The sequence below is a fragment of the Maniola hyperantus genome, chromosome 14 (genome assembly GCF_902806685.2).
Source record: "Maniola hyperantus chromosome 14, iAphHyp1.2, whole genome shotgun sequence".
Taxonomy (NCBI): domain Eukaryota; kingdom Metazoa; phylum Arthropoda; class Insecta; order Lepidoptera; family Nymphalidae; genus Maniola; species Maniola hyperantus.
Genome location: NC_048549.1, coordinates 7,112,850 through 7,128,371, shown reverse-complemented (window position 1 = coordinate 7,128,371; position 15,522 = coordinate 7,112,850). Strand labels below are relative to the sequence as shown.

The 15,522-nt window shown below is 35.7% G+C and overlaps 2 protein-coding genes across 2 annotated transcripts in view; both read left to right on the top strand.

Moving 5' to 3' along the window:
- LOC117988228 (ommochrome-binding protein-like) overlaps window positions 1-15,522 on the top strand; it is a 259,232-nt gene that overhangs the window by 38,521 nt on the left and 205,189 nt on the right. The gene's annotated exons all lie outside the window — the stretch shown is intronic.
- LOC117988321 (vitelline membrane protein Vm26Ab-like) lies at window positions 10,970-11,712 on the top strand. Its single transcript, XM_034975454.2, has 2 exons — window positions 10,970-11,117; window positions 11,316-11,712. The coding sequence occupies exons 1-2, from the start codon at window positions 11,106-11,108 to the stop codon at window positions 11,640-11,642; spliced, it is 339 nt and encodes a 112-aa protein (XP_034831345.1). The 5' UTR covers window positions 10,970-11,105; the 3' UTR covers window positions 11,643-11,712.

Genomic DNA, 15,522 nt, shown 5'->3' with positions numbered 1-15,522 from the left:
ATCTCCTATTGTAAAGCTTAATCTACTGAACCCTAATTTCAGAATTTCATCAATCGTATTCCAAAATCTCAGATTATCATATTCCAAAAACAATAAATGGAGTCAAAGGCGTAAATTCAGTACTACACGAAACGATTTATTAAAATGATGAATTTTTTTGTAGAAGTCCTTGGCTTTTTTTCCTGATGGATGGTAGGTATTTAGCTAGTTCGTTTATTCCTTTTTTTAATAATTTGCCTACGAACTGAAAAATAATAATTATGAGATTTGTGCCGGTGATCAACCAAAACTACAGCCTTCTGTAGGTACAAATAGATAGTATACTGCAAAGAAGTTTTTTAAAACATCAATATTTAATTAATAAAGTTAAATATTCTTGCACATAATACAGATTAAATATAGCAAATTTCAACCTTCAAAAAATATTGTATTACTTATCCATGCAAAATTTTTATTGGATGGCCAACATTAACAATTGGAACGAAACGTTGTCCTTCAAACGTTTCAGGTTGAAGTCCACTTTGAGATTCAGTATCTTCACTTAGCTCCATGTCTGTACTGGCAATTTTTGCTTCGATTTCTGTATCTTGTTGTTGTGATATAGCTGGCACATTTGAGACCACCCTATGGATGTGAGATACCAGAGGTATGACGTGCGCGTTAATGGCCACATTTATAACGATAACGTATACCTGTGAAAGTAAGAAAATAATAATTAATACCTACATTATGTAAAAGACGTTTCTAAATAAATTAAAATCAATGAATCAAAACTTTCGACTCATGGACGAAACAAGAGCCCGGAAAAGTTGTTGTAAAACAAAAACGGCCAAGTGCGAGTCAGATTCGCGCACTGAGGGCTCCGTACTCGGGTCTTTTTTTCGTCATTTTCCACGATAAATCAAAAACTATTATGCATAAAAATAAAAAAATCCGTTTTAGAAAGTAGAAATAAAGGCCCTTTCATGTAATACCTCACTTGGTATAGTTATCTTACTTTGAAAGTTAAAAATACTAATTATATGTTCGTGAACACATTTTAATTTTTTTTGTGATGTAACCACAAATTTACAGTTTTCAGATTTTTTCCTTTACTTGTGCTAACCTACCTACCTGCCAAATTTCATGATTCTACGTCATCGGGAAGTACCCTATAGGTTTTTTTGATAGACACGACAGACGGACAGACAAACATACAAACAGACGTGTTCTTATAAGTGTTCCTTTTTGAGGTACGGAACCCTATAAATAAGGGCTATATAGTATAGATGCTCAGGAAAACGTAGGATGTCGGTGGATAGACGGAGTGGAGAAGGACATGAGAATTATTGGATTTCTACGCTGAAAAGAAGCTGCATCTGACCGCCTCTCCGATGGAGAAGTTTCTTGACCAAGGCTCACCCAGGGCCAATCAATGCCGTACAGGACATTGATGATGATGAATATTTTTAATGTGTAGAGAAAACGCGTAAGGTATCTGGAGATACTAACTGGCTAACATAAATATCAATGTACTTAATTATTATTTTATTATTATTACAATTATTTTCTTACCAATATTCGTCTCATTTTATAATCAAGTACCTAAGTATTCACCAGTTAATAAAATAAATAACTATAGTTCTGGTATTGATGCGTGAAGATTTCAGTTTTAATTATTCAAGTGGCACTATTTATAGTGCAGGTGGTCTGAAAAATTAGTAACGCATATTAGGATTTTAATTCAAAACTGCGTCAACGCTTCATTACTACGCACGTGATAACTTTATTAATCAAATACCTACCTAGCCTGTTTTAACTAGTTAGTAGACCAAGCTTCAGAAATAATAACAAACAGTTGAATTGAGAACCTCCTCCTTTTTTGAAGTCGTTTAAAATCATGCTGTCTGGTTAAAAACCTACTGTTTTTAAAAGGTATTACACTGATCGCGAGCAATTAACTCTTGTCCATTGAGGAGTTCTCTATCTCTCTCTGATATTCATCAGATCTTTACCAAATTGAAATGGGACCACCTCTGAAGTATGTCCTACAAAACAAAAAAGAATCATTAAAATCGATTCATAATTGGCGGAGTAATCAGGTAACAAACATACAAAAAAATACAAAATCATTTGATTGATTGATTGATACAGTCGAATTGAGAACCTTCTCCTTTTTTTGAAGTCGGTTAAAAACATAAGGGCAAGAGACTTATTTACTAACTGATATTAACTATGACTATGTAACCTGAAGATTGAAAGTTTGGCAATGATATGAATCAATCATGTGAAATTTTTAACAGTAGGTAGCGTTTGAAATTAATGGTTTATGGTTGGTGATCTAAATATAGTGGTAGCACCTTTTTCATTATGATTTTGCTGAAAAGAATAGCATTCGTTTGAGACCGTTCAATTTAGTTTAGTTTAAAGATTGTATTGTGTAATACAATAGGTGGTAGAAGCCAATGTACACCACTAATTACAATATTAGAATTTGAGGTTAGAGGGTGTTTATACCTGCTGTAATTTCTATAGAGTGATATTATGATCTGATTCTGCTCCAGTTTGAGATAAATAATCCATCAAATTGCCGTCAGCAGAACGAAGCATTGTTTTTTTTTCAATTTATTACATTTTAAAAGATACAAATTAAAAGTTAATTAATTAATAATTTAAACTAAAACTAAAACCTTAAAAAATATAATATTATAACTAAAATGTATTATTAAAAGGAGTCCCTTTAGGCAAGGTTCCGAAGATACTGGCAGCGTTCCCCCTTTGAATAGCTAGGCTAATTCTTTGAATTTATAGACGGTCAGACCTGGTTACAAGTTATAACCGCTTGCGTATTATAATTGGAGGGGAAAACTGATGCTGGAAGGGTATTCCAAATCTTAGCGGTTCGAATTAGAAAGCAGGCAAATCGCTTCGTACGTATCTGTGGAATTTCTAACTACGTACGGGTGCACCATTGGCCATGCCTTGCGGTACGATAGTAAACAGGTGAAGCAGGAACCAGGTCGAAAAGTTCTGTGTAAATATAAATTATTATGGGTTCCCGCAAACATGCGAAATACTTTTCTATTCCTTTAATTTCAAAAAGTCTTAAAATACTATGACCATGAGCTAGAAAATTACATGGGGTTCATTCTTAATTTCCTTCCCTATCTCGAGACTCATCGTAATTCAGAGTACGTGCTGACACCAGCAAATGCCGTTGCCTTATCGTTGCGTTTGTCGACCTTCTGTACTTTAGTATAAAATTCACTACTGATTCTGAATTGACATCACTTAGCTGAACAGTAGCACTTGACAAGGTACCAAAATGTTCAAACTGGTAAGTACCTACTACTGTACTACTTCTTCGACCTAACATGATCCCGTTACTAAGTAACGGGATCATGTTAAGTTGGAGTCTTAAGTAGACGTCTCCTTATATTTGACTTCAAGATAATCGATTTGGCATTAATACTGAGTATTAAGCCGGGAGAAAAGACCATAGCTTGGCCAGATCAAAGGAGAATCTAAATACATCCTTTTAGCTAGTATTAGCAATTAGAACTATCATTGTAAAATCGGAGAGTCTGTCCAAAAACCTTTTGACCTTTATCAGCTCTTACCACATGGCATCACCGAAGTCTACTCCCGTACGTAGTCGAAATTTCAAGGACACATGAAGCGATTTGCTTCCTCATTTCTAATTCGAACCTGGGAATACCATTCCGGCTTCAGTTTTCCCTTCCACTTTTAAATTATTACACCACCAAATCAAGACTGAATAGTCATCTTCTAGGCAAGCGCACTCCATCTTAGGCTTCATCATCACTTGCCATCAAATTTGATTGTATACAAGCGCTTTATAGACATAAATAAAATGGCACTAAATTAAACACTTAGTACGCGACAGATCGAGATAACTATCGCGAAGGAAACGCCCCGCACACCCACATAGCCCCCGCGCAAAACCCGGTGCGGGCGAGCATGGGAGACGTGCGCGTGAGCGCGTGTGCCCCCCTCCCTCACACCCCGATTGCCATCTCGGCCTGGCGCGGACTATATATTGTAATTTTAAGGATTGCTAAATTGTAATCTACTAGTCAATAATTTTATTATTATTATTTCTGTCATATATGTTTTTCTTACAGTGTGTATTCGCTTGCTTCTTGGCCTTCGCCGCCGCCAAACCCGCTGTCTACCCCGTTGCATACACGGCACCATTGGCAGCGTACACCGCTCCCGTAGCAGCAGCGTACACGGCACCCGTGGCGTACTCTGCGTACACCGCGCCCGTCGCCGCTTACTCTGCCTACACCTACGCATCCCCTTACTCTGCATACTACTTCCGCTGATTTATTTACCTCAACTTTGTACGAATTTATCTGTGATAGATCGAGCCTTCCTTGAATAAATTATGTGAAGCATATTTTACGAATTTATATTGATATTTCCTACTACTTTCTCGTAGCTATAAAAAGCCAAACAAAAATTTCTAATATTCCCGACTTATTTCCTAGTTTGCCTACGCAGCACCTTTGGCAGCTTAGATATACTGCTTCAGTAGCAGTAGCATACACTACACCTGTGGCTAACTCTGCGTACCTACACCGCGCCGATTGCAACGTATACAGACTTCACTTATACCGCTCGTTACTCTGCTTACTACTCCCACTGATCACGTACCTACCCATCAAATTGTACAAGGCAATTGAAAAGATGACAGTCATCTAGGACAGTCATAATAAAGTTTGTAGATACCATGTCACACATGACTTTAAATTTACCGGCCAAGTGCGAGTCAGACTCGCACACCGAGGGTTCCGTACTACAGTAATATTTATTCTACATTTTACATGATAAATCAAAAACTATCACGCATAAAAATAAATAAAGATCTGTTCTAGAATGTACTGGTAAAGCCCTTTCATATGATACCCCACTTGGTAGTTACAGTTATCTTACTTTGAAAATCAATACTTATAATAAACTAGCTAATGCTCGCGACTTCGTCCGCGTGGACTACAAAATTTCAAAACCCTATTTCACCCCCTTAGGAGTTGAATTTTCAAAAATCCTTTCTTAGCGGATGCCTACGTCATAATAGCTATCTGCATGCCAAATTTCAGCCCGATCCGTCCAGTAGTTTGAGCTGTGCGTTGATAGATCAGTCAGTCAGTCAGTCAGTCAGTCAGTCAGTCAGTCAGTCAGTCATTCAGTCAGTCAGTCACCTTTTCCTTTTATATATTTAGATTGAAAATATAATTATTTCTTCATGAACACATTTTTTTCTAATGTAACCACAAATTCATGGTTTTCAGATTTTTCCCGTACATGTGCTTAAGACCTAAATACCTGCTAAATTTCATGATTCTAGGTCAACGGAAAGTTCCCTATAGGTTTTTGACAGACAACGAAGTAATCCTATGAGGGTTTCATTTTAAGTTACGGAACCCTAAAAACTCTGTGACTGTTCAAAATTAGCTTTACAAAACAAATATACATAAATATCATTTCGATCAATTTTTTACAGCACAAAGTTAATAAAGTTACAAAATAAGACTGGCGATAGCGTAGGACTTTACCTGACTATACTCCTGATGGTAGTGTAAATACGGCTGTACAAAATCTTGAAGAGATTTTTTGACTTGTGTATTATATCAACCTAGTTAAAAACCTGGAAGTGACATAGGCTACTTTTTATTCCGAAAAATCAAAGAGATCCCACGGTATTTTTAAAAATTTAAATCCACGCGGACGAAGTCGCAGGCATCAGCCAGTTATCAATGAATATGTAGGTACGTAAATAATAATTGTTCAAGTAATTCGATTTCAGCCTTATTTATGTTTGTAAATGAGGTGTTTATCATTGGAAGTTAAACTTAAGTTCCTTATCATTGGAAGGTACCTAGTACACGAGAAAAATCATTTAGATATCTTTATTTATCATTGACCTCAGTTTGAGTTTTCGCAGGAAATCAATTACCTAACTTTAATTTAGTTTGTAAGGATTCTTTCATAAATAAATAAGAAGAGGTTAAAGAAGGTTAAATCAAATGTTTTTTATAAGTTAGTGTTTCCGTATCTCGTATCAGTTCAACGAACTGAACGTATGTTTTGTTCGGAACAATTTGTCTTCTTTATCACATTATCTAAATAGAATCACATTATAGTATAAAAAGGAAAAGGTGACTGACTGACTGATCTATCAACGCACAGTTCAATCTACTGGACGGATCGGACTGGGCATGTAGATAGCTATTATGATTTATGACGTAGACATCTGCTAAGAAAGGATTTCTGAAAATTAAACCCCTAAGGGGATAAAGCAAGGGGTCGAAGTTTGTGTAGTCCACGCGGACGAAGTCGCGGGCATAAGCTAGTCATTTATGATTTAGCTTCGCCTTAACTTCGCTTATGATCTAGATTCTAGATCATACGTGTAAAGTATGACTGAGATGTGTTGGTGTGTACATAGTGCAAGTGACTTGCTAGGGCTAACTTTTGCAAATTTTATTGCTAGTGGACACTTCATTTTACCATGAGCAAAGTAAAATAGAGTATAACTTTTCACTTCTGAGGAGATAGTTCATTTATGTCTGAGAAAGATATAGAAATCCTATATACCTACAAATGGACGATGCGTATACGTGAAAGCAGTTAAGCTTTGCTTTCGATGTTTAGAAGAGGGATTTTGATTTTTAGGGTGCCGTACCTCAAAAGGAAAAAGGAACCCTTATAGGATTACTTTGTTGTCTGTCTGTCGTATCTGTCAAGAACCCTATAGGGTACTTCCCGTTGACCTAGAATCATGAAATTTGTCAGGTAGATAATAATAGCAAAGAAAAAACCGATATCTGTATGGCACCATTTTCAAATATATTTTTTTGGCAGGTCACTAGGCAGTCGTGTTTTTTAATTACACTTGTTTTGTGATTATAGATGTTTCACATCATTTACTTAATGTACATACACCACCTATCGATAGCCTTTTGATAAATTATTAGACTTGACATAATTTATTTAATAAAGACCATTTTTAGTATATATTTTAGTTAAAATATTTTATTTTTTAAAGTTTTAGTTTTAGTTCATTGTTAAGTCAATTTTTAAGATATTCCTAGAAATAATTTTATCTTTGTCGTAACAATAAAGTTAATAATAAGTAGATTTAAAAAAAATTAAGACCATCGACATATCATATCACAGATATACAAACCCGGGTTAATAAATCAGCAGAAGAACTACGAAAAGTTAGGAGAGGCATTGGTGCTGTAGAGTAAGTGGTGACGTGCTCGGTGTGCGTAGTGTACGTTATGGCTGCCGTAAACTGCACCCAATGGTACCTACTGCGTATGCAATTTGGAACTATAGCGAGGCTGCTTTAATTTTTTTAAGAGATAACTATTTCATTTGCAACGATACAGTATTCTAGGTTCTTAATATAAATAATAAAAATTTCCTAATTTGCTTCACATAATTTATTCGAAGAAGACTATCGATGTATCACAGGCATAGGTACAAAGCTGAGGTAAATAAATCAGCGGAAGTAGTACGCAGAGTAAGGGGAGGCGTAGGTGTAGGCAGAGTAAGCGGCGACGGGCGCGGTGTACGCAGAGTACGCCACGGGTGCTGTGTACGCTGCTGCTACGGGAGCGGTGTACGCTGCCAATGGTGCTGTGTATGCAATGGGGAAGACAGCGGGCTTGGCGGCGGCGAAGGCCAAGAAGCAAGCAAAGAAGAACTGCAACAAAAAAAATGCATTGTTAATAAAAGGTGAAATGATTTTATAAAGAAAAAACAAGATTATTTTAGCACATATTTTTATACTTTATGTTTTAAATTCTATGAAAGAAATTAATACTGTTAAACCAATTAGTATCTAATGTAAAAAGTGTAAATGCGAAAGTGTGTTTGTTTGTTGGTTTGTCCTTCAATGCAACGGAGCAACGGATCGACGTGATTTTTGCATGGGTATATTTAAAGACCTGGAGAGTAATTTTTATCCCGGAAAATTAAAGAGTCCCCACGGGATTTTTAAAAACCTAGATCCACGCGGACGAAGCTGCCTGCATCAGCTAGTTCTTTCATAAATAATAAATTATTGAGTAGATATACCTACTTGTAATGCTCATAAAATTATTAAACTGTTTCTTTTCTATAGCTTTAACTTACCAATTTGAACATTGTGGTAGTTTTCAATAAGCAACTAGTACTTGAATGATGCGTCTCCATAATTTGTAGGCAACTTTATACTGAGTTACGAAGGTCAATTACAAGATGTCTTGACGACGAATGATATGTAGCCACTATTTATCAATGGACGCTTAGACACGAGGAGCTTTTCCTTGTTTCCTTTCTAATGTTTACAATGTAGCTATTATTACTTTTTATCCAATACTAGCTTATGCCTGCGATTTCGTTCTCGACACATAATATAAGTTATAGCCTCTAGCACTCGGGGTTAACCTACCTAGCTAAGTATCTATCAGGGAAAGAATTTTCACAATCGGATCATTCGTTCTGAAGATTACCCCCACATCCAAACTTACAAACTTTACCTCTTTACAATATTAACTAGATGATGCCCGCGACTAAGTCCGCGTGGATTTAGGTTTTTAAAAATCCCGTGGGAACTCTTTTATTTTCCGGGATCAAACGTAGCCTTCCCCGGGATGCAAGCTATCTCACAGACAGACACACTTTCGCATTTATAATATTAGTATGGATTATGGATAACGACCACAGAACAAATTATCTAGGGATGGTTCCGACATCAATGGTGAATACAATGTTCCTAATCTTTTTATCTTTTGCGGTTTCTGGGTGGCGTGCTTCCATCATAGTCTGCATCATCACTTCCCATCAAGTGGGATACTTTCATGGAATTGCTTAAACAAAATAATAATATTATTACGATGACTATGCTTAAAAATATAAGTACCTTTAATATCAAACTTTTATGGTGCCAAAATTATTGCATGAAAAGAATTTTCATTCCAAAAATATATTTTTAGTAATAGGCTAAGGCATAATATTTTTAGAAATAACTTAGTATTCTATATTTAGCAAAGGGCTTAAGAAGCCTATGTCTGTCTGTACTATGAAGGTTAGGGTTAGGTGACGCCAAACTTCTTGTTTGCTCTGAAATGGTGACGACTGATGACTGCGTCAGTGGGAAGAAGGGAGCAGAGCGTACACCCAGGCCATTTGCTCTTAGCTTGCTCTTAGCTTGTCCAGTGTATTCCGAAGAGGCACTTTTGCTTTGTGCCTATTGGTGCCGTTGAAACTTCAGAGCGATCAAGAAGTTTGGCGTTAGCTACCTGACGTTACCTTTATATATTTTTCTTATAATTATGCCACTTTATTTGGCACTTTATTTTTAACATTAAAAATAAAAATCTTGTTCGCTTTACATAAGTACATTTGTTTTGGCATAAGGTCGCGCTGGACACGAATTATCAGATCAATTTAAAAAAATCCTTATAGCCTGCGATTTCGTCTAGGTTTATAGATCGCGTGCTCAGTAGGTCTAGAGCCTCACACTAATTTTGGGAAAACTACGTTTTCGTTAAGTTAACAAAATTTATTTATTTTAGGTTTAGATTTTATAAAAAAAAAAAGAATTTTCAAAATCAGTCTAAGCGTCTTCGAGTAATCCGGTAACATACATTTAAAAAAAAAGAAAAAAAAGAAAAGATTCCGACGAATTGAGAACCTCCTCCTTTTTTTGAAGTCGGATAAAAATCCAGGAGAAATATTTTGTTTTCCGTTATAAAATGTATCCTGCTGCCTGCATCCATCTTCAGGATGTAAACTATGTCAGTGCATCATCAAGTTTAAGTACTTTGTAAAAAAGTAATAGACAGATTAAGCACATTTTTGCACTTATAATACTGGTAGGTAGGATACAGTTTCACTGAGAAGCCTCTTAAATTAGGAGCCCAGGGTTGCGGGAAGGTAACAGTCAAGTGTTCAAGGGCACTGTTAGGTACCCTCCCGCAACACGCACCCTATCCTACGAGTCGTAGTTAAATAATAAGTACACGTATGGAAATAATTTTAAGTTAATATCGTGTAGTGGTAATACATTTTTATGAACCCAAAAAGCTATGTCGCTGTCGTTTGTCATTATCAAGATCAGTAAAACCATGAATGATCCGTATATTTCCACATTAAACAGGCGCATTGACCTCTGAAGTGTTGCAATGCTGGTAAGTGAAGCACAGACACGCGCACGCTGACCTCTGACGCAACGCGTGCGAGCTTTGCATTCTAAGGAGGACGATTTATACAATAGGAAGGCAACTTTAATATAGTATCGTCTAAAAAAACTTATTTAGTGTTTATGAGCGTTCCATTTGAAAATTTTAAGAGAGATGTTCATAAAAGGTGAATTTACGCAACATCTCGGCCTTGACAGGGCATGGCACGATCTGCCAAGGTTTATTTATCATAATAGATGCCAGACCGCGCCGGATTCATGCGAGGGGCATTATAAGCCACATATATAAGCTACTTTAGTTTGATAAAAAAAGATACTCGACATATTTTGCTAGAAAGACAACTTTTGTACGTGCCTCAGTTGGATGATAGCTTTGAAGTTGCAAAAATTTAAATGTCGGTCGGTTGAAGATCTTCTGTTATCATATAATCTTCAAATTATCATTATATCATTGGTGCATTTGTTAGTATAGTTAGTATTAAGCAGACATGTTACTATAACTCTGAACGACTCGAGTCACGCATCATGTTGAGGTCCCACCATGATTTATTGATTCTACGAGGAAAGTTCATTTAAGTATAACACAGACATTTTAATCTATAGAGTAGTTATATTATTAAATTAGTGCAACAAAACGACGGTTAAAAATACACACAATATAATATATAATTATATATAAAAATAAAACAAATAAAGTTATTGGTTCATTGTTGCATACAATCTTTCAAAATGTTTATCTTGAATTCGGAGCAGGGTAGTCGCTCGGCGCAAGTTAGCAAACCATCAACATCATGTCGAGAATAATATCTACCCTCTTGTCAACTATTTAAGTTGGCGAGATTGCTTTTCCAACATCATTCCCTCCTCTACATTGTACAAGATCAAACCAAACCAAACAAACACTAAAATGTTCAAGCAGGTAAGCAATCTATTACAAAGACATTAGTTTCAAGTAGAGTATGAAGTTTATTTAATTTTTATAAATCTCAACTTTAACTAGTTTTGATAAAATCCTTGATTTACTTAAGACATATTTTTCTAGAAGAAATATTGAAATAATTTAGCTTCAATAAAAGAGACCAAATAGTTAACGATTTATGTATCATTTTATTTTCAGATTGTGTTCGCCGCCCTAATCGCTGTCGTGGTCGCCAAACCCGGCATTCACTCGGTAGCATATCCAGCACCGTACGTAGCTGCGTACTCCGCACCTCTTACGGCGGCGTACACGGCGCCAGTTGCTGCGGCGTACACGGCGCCAGTTGCTGCAGCGTACACTGCTCCATTTGCAGCGTACTCTGCCCCTGTAGCTGCAGCGTACACTGCCCCGGTAGCTGCAGCGTACACAGCTCCGGTAGCTGCAGCGTACCCAGCCCCTGTTGCAGCGGCGTACTCTGCCCCCATCATTGCCGCAGCGTACAAAGCCCCCGTTTTCTTGAAGTGATTGCGTCTGAACGGACTCTTATATCTAATGCTTAACTTTATGTTAATAAATAAAATATTTTTTTACTGTATTTAGACCAATTTATTTCGAGAATATAATCACACTTATTATTATTTAAATGTTAAGTATGTCCATTGTTAAACTTTTCTTTTAAGTTTTACAATATCTCAAATAGTAGAATAATATTTTTCATAGGTTAGATTTTTTAAAAAGAGATGAGGCGCAAACTTTTTTTAAATTTTGCTTTAAGTTTTTCGACAAATAAACCTAAAGTCAGCGTTTATAAAAAAATCACAGCTAGATAAAAAAAGTTCATTAGTACCTACCTAAGTAATTTTAAATAGGTATCCCATCGGCGGTGTTCCCACTAGATTATAACATGGGGTATTCAAGGGGCGGACCAACAAATTCCTAAAAGGCCGGCAACGCATCGGCGGCTCCTCTGGTGCTGCAAATGTTCATGGGCGGCGGTAATCACTTCACATCAGGTGACCCGCCTGCTCGTTTGCTCGCTATATCTATTTAAAAAAAAAAAGTTATTTATAAAAATGGTTATTTTCGATAAAACAAACTTTGTCTCATAATTATTCGGGTGTGTTATATCGAATACCGATATCCAATTTTGGAGTACCTAACTTTCATCAAAATGCATTTCCAGTAGGCTGTCACTATAGCTGTTTGAACGTTTATCAAAGCAGTATTTCAGCAGCAAAGCTTCAAATAGATGGCTGATGTTCGTGACATTGCATCATCACAGTGCTATAAACTGAATCAATAGTTTTATACAAGTAGCTCAAGAGCAAAATATCGCAACATTCAGACCATTTTAGCAATATGATATCAGCAATATAATGAGTTCAAAATACAATTTGAAACACCTTTGAACAATTTTGAACAATTGGTCTAAATAATATTGTTTATCAGATATTGTTTGATGTATATTCCTCCTACGTCATTGGGCATAATATATACTTAATCTGAAATTAAACACATTGAAATGGAGATTATAATTAGGTATGCTTGCATATCATAATTATGTTTGGGAATGAAAGCTCTGTCGGTATTCTATTATCGAGGGCTTAATAATATTTGGCAGGCGCTATTTTAAGCGATGAACAATAGAACAATGTGTAACAAACGTATGACATCATTTGCAATTATAATTTAGCATTATACATAGGTAATAATATCTTATAATGTCGGACTATCGAACGAGGGCATGCACATGACGTCATTGTCCACCCCTCAACGTATACAGTGACAGAATAGAATAGAATAGAATGGAATAGAATATATTTTTAATCAAGTAAACTTTTGCAAGTGCTTTTGAATCGTCAACTAGTTTAATTTACCACCGGTTCGGAATGCCGTTCCTACAGAATTTAAAAGCATATGCTGTCGAATTTCAATTATATATCTAATTACTATCTACTAATTATTAAAGGCTTTCCAGATGTGGATACATAGGCGTATGTTGACCATTCGCTGGATTCACAAAGTCACGAATTACTGCAATGCGTGCTACGATACCCAGTACACGTTTATCAAAAAGCGAACCTTATGCAAATCATCAAGATGAGCAAAATTGCGTATTTGGGGCACATGCTGGGATATAACTCCTTAAAACTTAACATGTTGGGATAAGTTGTCGGAAAAAGAGGTGTCGCCCGCCCGCTTAGTATTGGCTACGCAACATCCAAGAGTGTCATCCAAGAAACAGTCGAACTGTTTCTTCTCCCGAAGAACAAACAGCAATATTATAAGAAGTTAAACTCGCAGTTTTCGCTACTTAGAAAAACACTCGAAGAAGAAAGAAGTTCTTGGGTCCTTAACATACAATACAGATGATATAATTTTAATTTTAAACTCAACCTTTATGCCGCCTGGGGCTCCAACGATCTACAATTTTGCGATTTGCGTTCTCTATTATGTATACGATGGCTTGAATTGTCTACAAATGCTTAAAATTTTTACGTGATGATTAAATACAAAACTGTAAGGGTAAAGAACTGTACATAAATGCCAAAAATTACGGCGATTCGTTGCTCCATTGCGGCGTGATTGAAAAACAAACCAACAAAAACACTGTCGCATTTTTAATATGGGTATAGTAATTATTTATTAGGAAGATATTCAATGTTTTGATATATAAGTATTATAACAAGTTAGACGAAAGATTGAGTTCAGAAATAATTTACATTACAAATAACGTTCCACTCATAACTCATTCTATTGGTTGGCACATTATATTCTTGGCAAAAAATTCAGTTAACTAACCAGTAACCACCAACATTTACTGTCTTTAATCCACGGCCAACAGCACTCCTTGTAATTAACCGACTTCAAAAAAAGGAGGAGGTTCTCAATTCGTCGGAATCTTTTTTTTTTTTTTTTTTTATTTTTTTTTTTTTTATGTATGTTCCCCGATTACTCGAAAACGCCTGGACCGATTTTGAAAATTCTTTTTTTGTTTGAAAGGGTATACTTCAAAGTTGGTCCCATTTCAATTTGGTGAAGATCTGATGAACATCTTCGAAGATAGATACTGGAACTCCTCAACGGATAAGAGTAAATTGCTCGCGATCAGTGTAATAGCTTAGTAAACAGTAGATTTTTAACCAGTCATAGCATAATTCCATGGGGCCACTAAAAATTGTGAAATAAAAAATTTTTACAAAAAAAATAAAAACCGACTTCGTTACACAAACACTAAAAATTGAAAAATAATTTAATTTATTACCGATTATATTATGTATACAAGAGTTAATATAGTTCCATAATAATATTTTTTAGGGTCGGTGCCAATGAGGTGCCATTGTGGAGTCCCATAAAAATATGAAGTCTAGACGATTCGCGCAGCTAAAGCTAATTGGCACCGGCACCAAAAAGTATTATTATGGAACTATATTAAGTCTTGTATACATAATATAATCGGTAATAAATTAAATTATTTTTCAATTTTTAGTGTTTGTGTAACGAAGTCGGTTTTTTTTTTTTATTTAATTTATTTATTCTATAAAAAATACAATCACTTGATGGATAAATTTAAATCTGTTGGTTTGGAATTGAATTTTCAAAAATGTGAAATTTATATTCCAAACACAATAGATATTGAAAGAAAACAATCAGTTATCGAACAGTTTAATGTTATGGCACCAGGTATCAAAATTTTAAGTGAAGATTCTCTTCGTCTTCTGGGGGCTCCCGTCTTAACAGACTCTGTTCCCCTTTTTATTAATGAACAAATTACTAAATTTGATCAATGTTCGGAGCGCCTTTACCAAATAAATTCTCACATGGCCCTTTTTATCATTAAATACTGTCTTTTCGTTCCTAAATTTACCTATTTTCTTCGTTGCTCACCATTATGGAAATTCGTTCCCTTATTGGTTGATTTGGATAATATTATCAGAAACACACTTTCCAAAGTTCTAAATTGTCCTTTTGATGGCGCGACATGGACACAAGCTTCACTCCCGGTTCGCTACGGTGGTTTAGGCATTCGTAAAATTAGCAGTGTATCATTACCAGCTTTTCTATTGAGATGGTCACTCATAAATCACCAAATTTATTACCGTGTGATACACGATTCTATGGCGTTCTCAAAACTAAGGCAATAAATCTAAAACAAAGAAAGAAAAATAAAAAGGCGACCATAAATTTTAAATACAGCAAAAACAAATTATCGAGAGTAGAGAGTGCGTTTGTTAATAAAGACGTCAAGAAATGCGTGAGTTATTTTAAAATTTCTGGCTAAACAAGGCAAAAACTAATACTTAATGGCAATCATATGTCTAGGGAGAAATAACAGGCGACAAGTATCTGCGAACAAATGTGGACAGATTTTTGGAGGTGGGGCCTGGAACGCAATTTTGTTTTC